Genomic DNA, 12,791 nt, shown 5'->3' with positions numbered 1-12,791 from the left:
TGGATCTAATGGTTTTCTTTGTAATTTATGTGGTCTGTTGCCGTTTTTTTTTTTTTTATAAACATAAAACAGATATATTTTTTAAGTAAATAGTAACATATCAAAACAGTCTTAAGAAATGTGTTGTTTTGTAGGTTATCAGTCTTCTCTGTTTTATATATAATAATAACAATACAATCTGAGTGGTTGCTGTTATTGCTATTATTATTACTGGTGTCGTTTCTAACAAATATATCCTAAAGTGCTGCGACAGGCGAGTCGTCTCCTATCTTCCCTTCTCATCATGGCTTCTTCCTCGCGCTATCTGCATGTTCCACGTCGGCTAAAGGAAGGTCGGCGCGTGTCGTCAGATCCGCAAGGCATTTCGGCTGATTCGCCCGATAATACAAACAAGCCCCCGGACATAGTGGATTCGGTTGAACATGAGAAAAACCGCCTGCTTATGAATTAACATAAATTTAGCCTCCATGAATGCATGATTTTTTAATTTCTTCACTCTTTTGGAAGTGGCAGTATATAATTGCGCATGAACTGGGATAAAATATTCAGTGACAAATAGCTAATCCTATAATAGGAAACACACAGGTGAGATAACCATTTATGTTTAGTTTTTTTATTTATGCAGTCTTTATCGCACTGAGCAGATGTTGATTTAGAATTCATGTAGTGCACTGTGGCTAAATAAATGACGACAAAAATAATCTGTGGCTTTAGCTAGCGAGCTTGCTGATCAAGTGTGTCATATTTGTCTTGATGCATGAGAAAGGTCCTTTTAAATTAAAGGCCCTTGGGCGACATGGACGGTCATTTGAATGTTGGATGCTTGAGCCAGCCTGACACATTATAACGATGATGCTTTATGGGAAATAAAATGCATAACTGTCACGGATGAACGAGCCATAAGGGCGATGGTGGACGTTACGTTAATAAACTAATTTAAACGGGGTAGAAATCACGTGCTTTTATTAAGTGGGGCGAAAAAAACGAATTAAAGGTTGTTGTTTTTTTTCTCTCTCGAGTTTGTAAAGGTGAATAATGTCATAGTTAAATGTCGCAAAAATGGTCGCCGTGCACCTGTCCCACCTGTTCGCCCAGGTAGCTGCTCCGTGGGATTTACACAGCGCGCACATCAACGACACGTTCTCCGCTAGTTTAGTCTTCTTAGGTGAACGTTTTTGTTCACCTGCGTACTAACACATTTATCCTTTGAGCTCATAACTGCATGTTTTCAAGCCAATAACATTCGAGTGAATGCAGAATGCTTCACGAATTGAACTAGGTTAATGTTGCTGTTGTTTGTTTGTTTGTTTATTTTAAAGAAGCCTTACAGTCATTGCCAACAGTTGATTAAATAGAAATACAATTGTGTCGTTGTTTGTGAGGAAAATTAATACTGTAGATTTGTAAACATGCATGTTTTAAAAGAAGATGATAATTGTTTTGGTCCACTTGTTTTTTGCTGACAAATTGGTTGAGTGAATTATTTAATGACTCGCTCAAAACACACTTATTTATCCGATTAATAGCCACCTATTAATCGGATCTGAATGAATCCTTTTAGTGAACAGATTCAAAATATTTAAATCACTGGGATGGGATCAAAATTTCTCATCACATGTCAAAACTTGTTTTCTTATAAACAGCCTCTTGTTATCATTCTGGTCCCTTGAGACTTTTTGGAAGACTCTTTATGAAGACACATTACCTCAGGCAGCTAGCTCCAATCATGTTCCTTTCACTGAAGTGGTTGTCATAGATGCATCCTTGGTAAGATTGCAAGCTGCCTCTACAGATCCAGTGGAAAATTACAGGATAAAAGGCATTGATGCACCCTATCGTATTATTATGGCCGTTAAATAACAATCCTATCCTTGTAACGGTGTTGAGTATGTTTTGAAGTCTTGTAGGGCAACATAATTACACTTTAGTTGGGAAAAAAAAAAATCTTTCCAGCCACCCGCGCATGTTTCCAGAATGGCTATTCTGGAGGGTTTGCATACTGTATATGACAACAGGTTGCTAAAATGTAATCTAAATTGATGCCAGATGTCCTTCTGAATAAAAGCATTCCTACAATGGATTGTGAGTGACATCCTCACAGCATCTTTCTCTAGGTGATGATAGAGCAAAGTATTCATAAGTAAAAAGTACTGAAAGGTGATACTGCAAGCCACAAATTGAAACATTGCTCTATGGCGTAAGGACTTTACCACAGTTTCGTTACGCTAAGTAAATGGTGCTTATTCTAATGCCTTTTAAAAAGGTCACATCATCCCACATCCCATGACCATGGTCCTGTCCCCTGCATGCCATTATTATTATTATAAAGGAGCACTTGCACTGGCTCACCGCCATCACCACTGCTCACTGAGTGCAAATTTATTAATGCCAGTTTGCCATTCCTGTGGTTTTCAGATAAGACCTGAACCATTAGCTTTTATCCAGCCTGAATTTCATGCTCTTGTACTCAGGAGAATTAAATGGCTCTTCTGGAAAGGCAGACTATGATGCCTCTGCTCAGATTGGCCCTTTGAGCACCGAGCCTCCCTCTCTGGAGCGCTTGTCTAAAGCTGAAGCTTAGACGAACTTGCATGAGTCACATGATTGTTACATAGCTCCCAGCATTCCTATATTTTCCTCTGCCCATTGAGGAGGCTGAGCCTCGGAGCTTTGTGAGAGCTAACAAAGAAAGCCTGCTTGAGAAGTTGCTCACTCATTGCTATGAAGCCCCTCCCACAGCTGTGGGAATGGGCTCTCAAAGAGTAACCAAAGCGAGTATCGGTGGAAATACCTAGAAACTTGAAAGGGTTTTTAACCGGGTTAATAAGTTTGAAGTGAAAGCTCTAGTCCTTGAACTCTATGGCAGTGACTGGGTTGGGCTCTGTCAGATCTTATTAGTGCGTTTCAGCAGTACATTCCTGAGTAAACTCTTTTCCATCTACAGCTTTCGGCAAATGTATGTGGAATATAGAAGGACTTATAGATTTTACAATTAAAGGGATATTTTCCCCCAAAATACAATGTGTTTCCACAAAATGATGTGTTAAGTAGAATGAAAGCAAGCCTTGTTTGTCATTCGCTGCGACCTTGTGAGCCTGTTATAATCTAGCATTTGTTGTCTGAAGTGAGGTCTGGTCTGCTTTGATAATTATCACCTGTGAATTTATGAATATATCATTCTGAGCAACCTTTTATAATACATTGAAGAGGTGGGTTTTTTTATATTTTTTTTAATGTATATTAATAATTTCTTTCCTTATCTCACTCTTTCTTTCAGTAACACTCCAGTATGGCGGAAAGTATGATGAGTAAAGCAGCCACTATGGAGATTCCTATTAACAGTAATGGGGACTCTAGGAACCTGGCAGAAGATGACAGCCTGGAGCAGGTGAGTGATACATTAGATGCAGTTTACCTGAACTCACCATATTGGTTGAGGCTTTTTTTTTTTTAAAGCCATATCAGATCAACAAAATTTCAAAGCATCAAAATGTGGATGGTTGTGGTGTGGTTTTCATAGCTGGAGTTAGGTTTTCATTGAGTCTAAAATATAGCTGGCTGCTTTTGGTTAAGTTTTGTTGCAGGTTTCACAATATCAGTCATGAGAAAAGATCTTGAGGTAGCAGGTGGTGCAAACATTGCAGTTTATGATTGTCCAGCTTTTTCTTGAGGACTATGAATCCATTAAAAATAAGGTAGTCAGGCACGTTTATAAGTAACCGTAATAAGGCTTTTAAGCAGTAGTAAGCTAACCATTGTAAAGAAAAGGTAGAGTGGAAATGTTGTCAGAAGACACACCTCTGTAAGACAACAAAACCGAGGCACTGGATCCGGGAGAAGACGTGTTAGGCAAACAGACAAGTAGTAATATTTGCTTGGAGGCTGAATCATTCCTATTAGGAAGTAAAGGTTCTTTGTTTTAGTTTGTTTTAGTTTTTTCCCCCTAACATTTTCATGTTATGTCCATTTTTGAAAGCTCATGTGGCTGATCATGTTCACCGTTGCAATAATGGCTCCGCTGAAGGCAGATGGTACTTTGGCGTTACACTGTGTCTTTAAATATATCAGACGCATTGAGCCAGAATGTGACAACAGACTTTCTAAATGTTCTTGTCTTTCTTTACCCAGAAAGTGGCATCAATTGTTTTTTTCTTGTTTTTTTTTTATCATACCTTTGTTCACTGATGTTTGGATTGACAGGGATCTGTTAGTAACCCAATGTATGACTCATGATTAATAAAGAGGGCTTATTCATGGCATAATTAGGGCTGAAATTATACAGAATAGTGTAACTCCATGCATTCTTGTATTGTCAAGCCTGGAAGCCTGTCTTTATTGTAGGTGTGAATTGGCCGCAAAATATGGATTCCATTGTGCTTGACGGTTAACTTCATCATCACTGTTTTCAAGTCTGATTTTGTTTTACATTGTGCTTCATTTTTGGTTTGTTTATCATTCTTTTTGTCTTTTTGTCGTCATGTTTTCCCCCAATGTCTGTGCAGGCTGCAAAGATTCAGTGGAGCTTAAGAGAGAAGGTAGGGAGTCCCGCAGGCCTCAGGGTGAGAAGGGACACTGGGAAGGGTGGCAGAGTGTGTGTGTGTGTGTGTGTGTGTGCCTGCATGTGTATGTCTTTCCAGCAGATAACGATTTTAGTTCTCCCCATAACCTGGTCACAATGGACAGGATGTTTTTCAAATCACATGCATTATTATTTGGCCGGTGTCACTCCCTGTTAATCAGTGTTTGAGGTCAGAGACAAATCCAAATGAGACATTTTATTTGTTTGTTTTGAAAAACATCCTGTTTTGTCTCTCTGTGGTATTAATCCATGGTTAGCGACCTTTTAGTATCTATTAACATTTATTAACCTTTACAATTAATTTTGTTTTGTTATATAAATGGGGTATTGCCTACAGTGCTTAACTAAATCCTTTTTTTTTTTTTTTTTTTTTTTTACATCAAGTGTCTGTCTTTTCAGGTCATGGTTTACGAAGCCATTTAAATAATTGTTATTGATAGACATAGACATATACTTGTACATCACATTGTAATTTGGACTTTTAAATGTATAATGATATGTTTAACTAAACTTTATTAAACTTTAGTCAGAGTTGAATTAATAATATATTTAAAACATTACAAAACAGCTGATCAAACCAATGCAGATTTGCAGACCTCCCATTAAAGACCCGTTTTATCAGCAGAAATTTTACAGATGTTTCAGATAACATGTAACACACTGGTGTGGGTTGTTGAGTTTTTATAGTCACTAATGTGACTTGTTCAGATAACAGACTGTTTCTTAGTGCTGCAAATACCTTGTAAGTTTTTAAAAACACATGGATTTTTCAGAGGGTTTGTTTTCACAGGAAATTAAATATTACATTTTTAATGTGATTTACATGCACATGATTCTTAATAATTCTGGGTTTAGCGTGATTCTAACCCTAAAATGTTCTTTCTAACATTTAACAACTTTTTCCAATGTTTGTGTTTGTAGAAGCTACAGGATTGGCTCCTTTCATGAAAAAAAATGCCTAGGTTATAAATGTAATTTCTTAAGATCTCTTCCTCTTGTTTTTATTTATTTTTTCTAAAACACATTTCTGTAGGACTTACAGCAGGTCATGGTGTCTGGGCCCAACCTAAATGAGACCAGCATTGTATCAGGTGGTTATGGAGGTACAACAGAAGGCATCATTCCGACCAGTTCCATCAAAGGTAAAATTAGGTTCTTCTAAAACCCAATTGCTACTGCACTGTGCAAACTTTTTATTTATTTATTTATTTTTTTTTTAATGAACAAAGAAATCTTTGTATAACTACCGTAGTATAGTTTTAGATTCACTTGACCCCAATAAAAAATTGGAGTTTTGTTATTAGTGATATTTACCCTTTTGAAATTTGTTTTTCTAAATCAAATACATAATTATTTTCTAGATATACCTGGAATTGTACAATATGGTTTGCATAATTTGGGGTTACCACTCCTTTCTTTCTTGTGGTGCAATCCAGAAGAGACCCCAGGGCCTCCAGAGGTCATTATGTGTATAGGTATTCAATGAGTCATGCTTAATGGCTTTAAAGTTTGACATTAACCAGAGTGAAAAAGTCCACAGATCTGAAGAGACAAAACAGCTTCAGCTTTGTTTTATTTTTATCTCTCTGCAATGGAAAATTTTTGATTTGATTTTAATTTAGTTACATGTGGCTAACAAAGCGACTTTTTGTCTGGACAGGATTTGTGATTGTAAGGTGACCACCCTGGCCCCTTAAATTTATTCACTTCTGATTCAGTGAGGACCTTCTGTCTCTGTCCCCCTTTCTCAGACCCCGCGGTCTGTTTTAACATGGACTTTTGGGGCATACTGTCTTTCCCAGAGTATGGGATGCTGTACTACAGGAATAAATTGAATCGCCTGGCTTTTCTTTTCTCTTTTAGCAGATTGGATTGTGCTATATTTTTCTCTTTGTCTTCTTTCTGGCAGGGTCTAGGTTGCTTTTTTCACTTGCGGGAATTATGTAATGAGGATTCTTTTGTCATTTACCATTAAAAAATATTTGTAAACTTTAAGCTGGCTTTAATCTTGCTGACTTTGCAGAGGAAATGTTTAGAAAAATCTGCAAAATGGCTGTGTAAAATATGTTTGGGGTAAATACAACACGTCTGATACACATACTACACATACTGAAACAATACTTTTTCTGATACTTCTAGTCACACTTTCTTTTTGTGTAGATGAATACTTATAGTTAAAAATAAATTACCAGACATATTGGGGTTAAAAATAAGTCATTTAATGTTAAGTAAACTGTAAATTGTCTCACTGTGTTTGTCATGAGGGAGCAGATTTAACAAAAGTTGTATGCTTTCCTGTTTTCATTTCATCTCATTACATTATCATCGTCTCTCTCTCCCTTTCTCTTCCCTCCATCCTCCTGCTCTCCCTTCCCATTCACACACACATACACGCTGACATTATACACTTCACTCATATGGTACAACCCATTCCATTGTAAAAAATCATTTCCCCAATTGCCTAAATAATTGTAATACTTCTTACATATCTACCACCTACTCCCTGTTCCCCATCACACTGTATACCCCCAATATCCCCTGCTATCCCTGGCCATGACCACCTCCAGACCTGCGAATGAAGTCTAGGGGTGTTAGCATTGCCCCAAGCCAGATTGCTGCCTGCCGAATAGCCCACCAATCAGAAGACATCCCCTGTATCCAAGGTATTCCAAAGAGTGCTGGATCATTTAAGGGCTCTTTGGCAACACATTCCCCCTACTCAGTAAAACACTTTCATTTATTCCCTCTCATCTCATCTGTTTCACATATAGCTGATGCACTTTCAGAGCTGTCTCTGATGCAGTTATACCAACAATAACTGCAAATGATGTGTAAATAATGTGAAGGTATAGACCAGTGTACAGTTTATATGTAATTTGAAACTCACTGTAAGTATGTTCTGTGTATCAGGGTCCAACATGCATCACGGCAGTAGCAATTCCTCCATGACTGCAGAAGAGGCCACAAGAGGCGTTGCTGTGGAGAAATTTGACATTGTGAAGAAATGGGGCCTGAACACATACAAGGTTTATCAATTAACTGCTTGTCTGTTGTGATTCGATGTCATGTGCTGTTAACCACTCCTATTCTAAAGCCATTTGTATTTGTTTTCCTTCTCTCCCTTAGTGCACCAAACAGCTGATCTCGGAGAGGTTTGGCCGTGGCTCACGTACTGTGGATTTGGAGCTGGAGGCTCAGATCGAGGTTCTGCGGGAAACCAAACGGAAGTACGAGAATGTGCTGCAATTGGCGCGAGCGCTAACCAACCACTTTTACAGCATGGTGCAGACACAGCACGCCCTCGGAGACACATTTGCCGACCTCAGTCTTAAGTCTCCAGAACTTCGGGTGAGGCAGCGTGGCCAACTTGAGATTTATGACATTTGTTGTGATTGCCTGCTTTGAACATACACATGTATTTCATGCTGTTGAGGAATGTATAATTCAAACTGTCAGTGTTAAAAATAACTAGTTCTTACAAATGGGGAAGACTACATCACCAGGTGCTAAAAGGCAACAATTGTTTTTGGGTTTACATTAGCGTTTGTGTTTTATTATTCACACAACATCAGTAAAGAATGATTGTCTTAAAATGCTTAAAAATTTAAGCGGATTGTTATCATGTACAGCTGAGCTTTAGTATTATTTATATACTATTATAGCATTTATTTAGTAATATTTTAGCTTTATATTTAAATTGGTGTTATTCATGCACAGGATGAGTTCGGATATAATGCAGAAACACAGAAGTTGTTGTGCAAGAATGGAGAGACTCTGCTCGGTGCCATCAACTTCTTTGTGTCCAGCATCAACACAATGGTGAACAAAACAATGGAAGACACACTGATGACTATCAAGATGTATGAGAATGCCAGGTAAAAGCTACTCTTCTCTGTAGCCTTTAGTATAGTGGCCTTCATTAGTTTTTTGTTTTGTTTACAAGGTGCTTGAAGTGTTCCACTTATCTGCAATATGAAGAGGCACTGTCAGGGCTGGAAATTCAAGCATTTGAATTGTGTTTAAGGGTTTTAATTAGCCTGTGATGCGACTGGACATTTGAGAGGGTCATTATACATTTCAGTTGTCTGGTTTAGTGTCGAATATAGGTGCATGTGCAGACGAGATGGTATTGAATGAACTCAGTGTGAAGCACCAACAGACATTGACAATGACTGGCCCTCTTTAGAGTGAAAAGAGAAAAATTAGTAGCATATCCTCCATCACAGTTATTTATTTAGTGTATATATATATGTATATGTATCAGAACTTTTAAGTTTCTATTCTCCTATATAAATATTTTCTTTAAATTATCTTATGATTGGAGTGAATACCTTCCATTCCTTCCTTTTATTTGTGTGTACTTGCTCTGCTTGTGAAGCACTTTGGTGGCCATTCTTGTTGTTTTAATGTGCTATATAACATTTGACCTTGATGCTTTGTGCTTTTATTTGATGCAATACTGGCTAACTTTAATGTCAGATTTCATCATAAAAAACTTTGGGCATCACATTGTATAAAAAATAATTTGATGTGGTGTTTTCTGATCTCCTTTAGGCTAGAGTTTGATGCGTACAGGGCAGATCTGGAAGAGTTGAACATGGGCCCACGGGACGCTGTTACTATGGCTCGTATCGAGGCTGCTCAGCAGCAGTACCAGATCCACAAGGACAAATATGAACGTCTCCGCAGTGATGTCAGCATCAAGCTCAAGTTCCTGGAAGAAAACAAGGTGCCCGACCACCTGCATAACTTCCTCCTGAAATCAATCAAGTAGCCTGTCATCTATTTATTGTCTCTTGACATGATTTGTGTATCCCTCTTTCACAGGTCAAGGTGATGCACAAGCAACTTCTCCTGTTCCATAATGCCATCTCTGCTTACTTTGCTGGAAACCAGCAACAGCTGGAACAGACCCTCAAGCAGTTCAACATTAAACTCAAACCACCAGGGGCTGACAAACCCTCTTGGCTGGAAGAACAGTGAAAGTGCCCGTTTACCCCTGGTTTCCTGTTATATGTCTTTAGCCACACAGAGCAACACAGTAGGACCATAAGAGACCAGCGTTCTGATGCTAGCAGAGACAGGGGCTCCAACAAAGCCTCCTTCACACTAACTCTCTCTTTACTTCTCTTCCTTGATTCTTCTTCTCCTCCTCCTCAACCTGTTCTTGCTCTGAGACTGTTTTCAAGTGTCTGAATAGTCACCTCTAGTACAGTATGTAACCGGTCTTTAAGGCTCCAATCAAATGTCAAAGGTATCAGTTTCTTCATCCCTATAAATATCATTAAACCAACTGAAGCAATCTTTCTGATATATCCGTCAGAACAGCTTTGATCCAGATTTTGCTCAGTCTTACGCTCTATCTCTCGGTCAGTGACCACATCTTTAGGAACTTTTTCCTTTTGTTTTTCTGTGAAAAGCGTTTTATTTTGCTACTACTGTCTTTTTCTGTATTGTAGATTTGGTTTTGTAGTTAATGGGGGATGCAAATTATTCCTATCACAGAGCTTTCAGTGTCAGTGGTTCTAACAAAAAGTAATCTTATTTTAATAAAATTCCAATATAGTTTTATCTGATAGTGGAATTGCATCCTTGTACATTTGTATGTTTACTAGGCTATGGGAGCACCGAGTCTATCCTTATCCAGCTGTCTCTGTTAAAAACACTTGAAATACATGAAATACTACATTTAATATCTTAAAACGATTTACTCATTTTAAGTTATTTAACCTTAAATTAATAATACTAAAAAATGTTATGGACTGAATTTCATCAGATGTAGGTACACAGTTTCCTGCACGTTTTAACAAAGTTCTGGAATATGAATCTAAAATCACTGTCTTTACTCGATATTGTTAATTTACTGCTTTGAATTTATGAAGCATGATTGTTTTCTCTAAGGGAGAGGAGTGGTTTTTTTTTTTTTTTTTTTTTTTTGACAATTATAGCTTATTGTGTCCTATTATGTACCAATGCACAATGCCGTAGAATGTTTGAAGGTGTATGTTAATTTTTTAAGTTAATAATCATAAGTTAATCAAGGAAGTGTATGTATGAGTTGCATTTGATTGTTTAAAAATCGTCCAGTTATTGAGGCCCAATGTTATCTGCCTCTTTATCCACCAAAACGTGCACTAAAGTTTATGTATTGACCTGTGTTCTGTTAACATGAGCAAAGCCCTAATATTGTGCATTTAAATTGCAATTGGTTCTGATGCAATGTGGTAAATGCCTTTATTTGCCTTGGTCAATAAAAAGGCAATTTTCCCACTTAAATATTTTTATACCCATTAATATCAACATTTGTTTCTGTCATATTAGTGCTGATGTGTTATTCCATTAACCCTCACAAGTTTAACTAAAATATAGTACAAAATCAAACATTTTGTAATAATATAAACATTTCAGAATATATATTTTTTTTGTATGCATTTTTATTTGTGATCAGATCGTATAATCAGATTAGTCTTAATGGGTTTTCTGAAAATAACTACATAATGCTCATTAAAAAGCCTTCTTTTTTATATAAATTAGATTAGTGTTTTTTTTTTCTTCAAAATACACATGGAAATGTTGGTTTTGCTTAAAACAGACTTGATAGCAGTGATAGTGGGGTTACAGTGCAGACTGTCAGATTACAGTTTTATTTTTTATTTCATTATGTAAGACTGAAATAACGACTGATCTAATGTTCAGTACTTTTGAACATTGCACTAAATCTTTGTAAGCTTGAGATGAAGCAATACTGAAGATGTTTTTAAAAAGTGTATTTTCATGTATGCCTATATTGGCTGTTCCTTGTGTGTTTCTGCATGGCAGGTCTGATGAAATCAGTTGTACATTTCCATGCATTGGGATCCTGTTCAATGTATCAGCAAAACACTATATGGGTAGTAGAGCAGCAAAATGTTTTAAGGAAAATCAAAACAAAAGATTTCTTGTGAATGCTGCAGAATGCTTGAAATTTAATTTGAATGTCAATTGTCAACCATCGATGATCGTACAATGTTTTTTTTTTTTTTCTTTTCTTTTTTTTAAATGCATTTAAGTTAAATTGCCTAAATTGATTTCGTTTTCAAGGACAGCATGGTAATCCTAGAAGATAAACTTTTTTTATACCAAGTATTTTTTTTTTTTTTTATGTCCTGGCACATTTGTTTGGCTGCGGAGATGGCAGTTTGTCTTATTATTTTCATCCTCAGAGCTGGAGAAAAGGGTTCCATCTTGAGCCCCAGAAACTGAACTGATTGATGAAGTTATGGAGATTTGTACCAAACTCAATGGGATTTTACATTAAGAACCTTCTGAACACTAATTATTCCCAGTAAATTTATATTTCTTTTTCAGATCAAATGCATCCGTTAAGTTTTCTCTCTCTCTCTCTCTCTCTCTCTCTCTGTATTATTATTCTTGCTATTATTATTTTGATTTCTGTTAACAGAAGTTTTTGGCATTGAAATGCGAACTCCATTAGTAGTTTTAGAGCATAGCAGAATGCAAGGGTTATAAATATTAGCATATTTATTCAATCAATATTTTAGGCTGCTTTGTGGTATTGTAGTGTATGAGTGATTGTATATATGTAAAAAATAATTGAGACAGATTTTGAAACCCATGGTGTTAGCCTTTGCTCCTGGCTTTGACCAAACCTTTGACCAACAAATGTACAAGAACCCACCAGATAAAATTTGAAAGTTTGCAGAAACGGTCTTTGTGTCATTTGTACTTTGCTCATGTCCTGTTTGGCTTTTTGATTTACTTTGACCCTGTTGGTCTTTCAAATTTAACAAATTCCAACCATATGAACTAAAGTGAGGCCATGCAGAATTAATGCTGACCACTAGAGGGAAATGTTGATTATGAATATAGATGTCTCTTCAGTTTTAAGGTATGTGCTCCAGTAATCTAAATAAATATTTACACCACTAGATGATAAATGAAAGCTAATACAACACATTGTTAACCTTCACACAATTGATGTGAAATGTAAATGTAACATTGACTGGATAGATAAAGAATATTTTCCCTCAAATATAAAATGATTTCTAACAAAAACATTTAACTTTAAAACTTGGATTCAATTAAATGTGTATTTTGTATATGTTATAGCTTGATGAATAAAGCCGATAGAGGGCAATATATATATTTTTTTAAATAAATACCGTTTTATAGCTACACTGCCAAACGGCATGACTTAACGTTACCTTTGACA

At 36.7% G+C, this 12,791-nt stretch overlaps 1 protein-coding gene across 4 annotated transcripts; it reads left to right on the top strand.

The window, feature by feature from the left end:
• The first annotated feature begins 350 nt into the window (after nt 1-350).
• arfip2b (ADP-ribosylation factor interacting protein 2b) lies at nt 351-12,284 on the top strand. 4 transcript variants are annotated; one of them, XM_052568039.1, is made up of 10 exons: nt 351-585; nt 3,278-3,388; nt 4,503-4,559; nt 5,613-5,721; nt 7,147-7,242; nt 7,490-7,605; nt 7,706-7,927; nt 8,297-8,454; nt 9,134-9,308; nt 9,407-12,284. In XM_052568039.1, exons 2-10 carry the CDS (start codon nt 3,290-3,292, stop codon nt 9,560-9,562), a joined length of 1,188 nt encoding a protein of 395 aa, XP_052423999.1. In that variant the 5' UTR covers nt 351-585; nt 3,278-3,289; the 3' UTR covers nt 9,563-12,284. The 4 variants fall into 4 exon arrangements, with proteins under 4 accessions (XP_052423999.1, XP_052423996.1, XP_052423995.1 ...); XM_052568036.1 differs by lacking the exon at nt 7,147-7,242 and having other exon boundaries at nt 353-585; nt 4,503-4,535; XM_052568035.1 differs by lacking the exon at nt 7,147-7,242 and having other exon boundaries at nt 353-585.
• Nucleotides 12,285-12,791: the final 507 nt, after the last annotated feature.

Source organism: Carassius gibelio, chromosome B10 (assembly GCF_023724105.1).
Source record: "Carassius gibelio isolate Cgi1373 ecotype wild population from Czech Republic chromosome B10, carGib1.2-hapl.c, whole genome shotgun sequence".
NCBI classification, from domain to species: domain Eukaryota; kingdom Metazoa; phylum Chordata; class Actinopteri; order Cypriniformes; family Cyprinidae; genus Carassius; species Carassius gibelio.
Note: the sequence above shows the minus strand (reverse complement) of the source record. Positions and strands in the feature narration are given on the sequence as shown.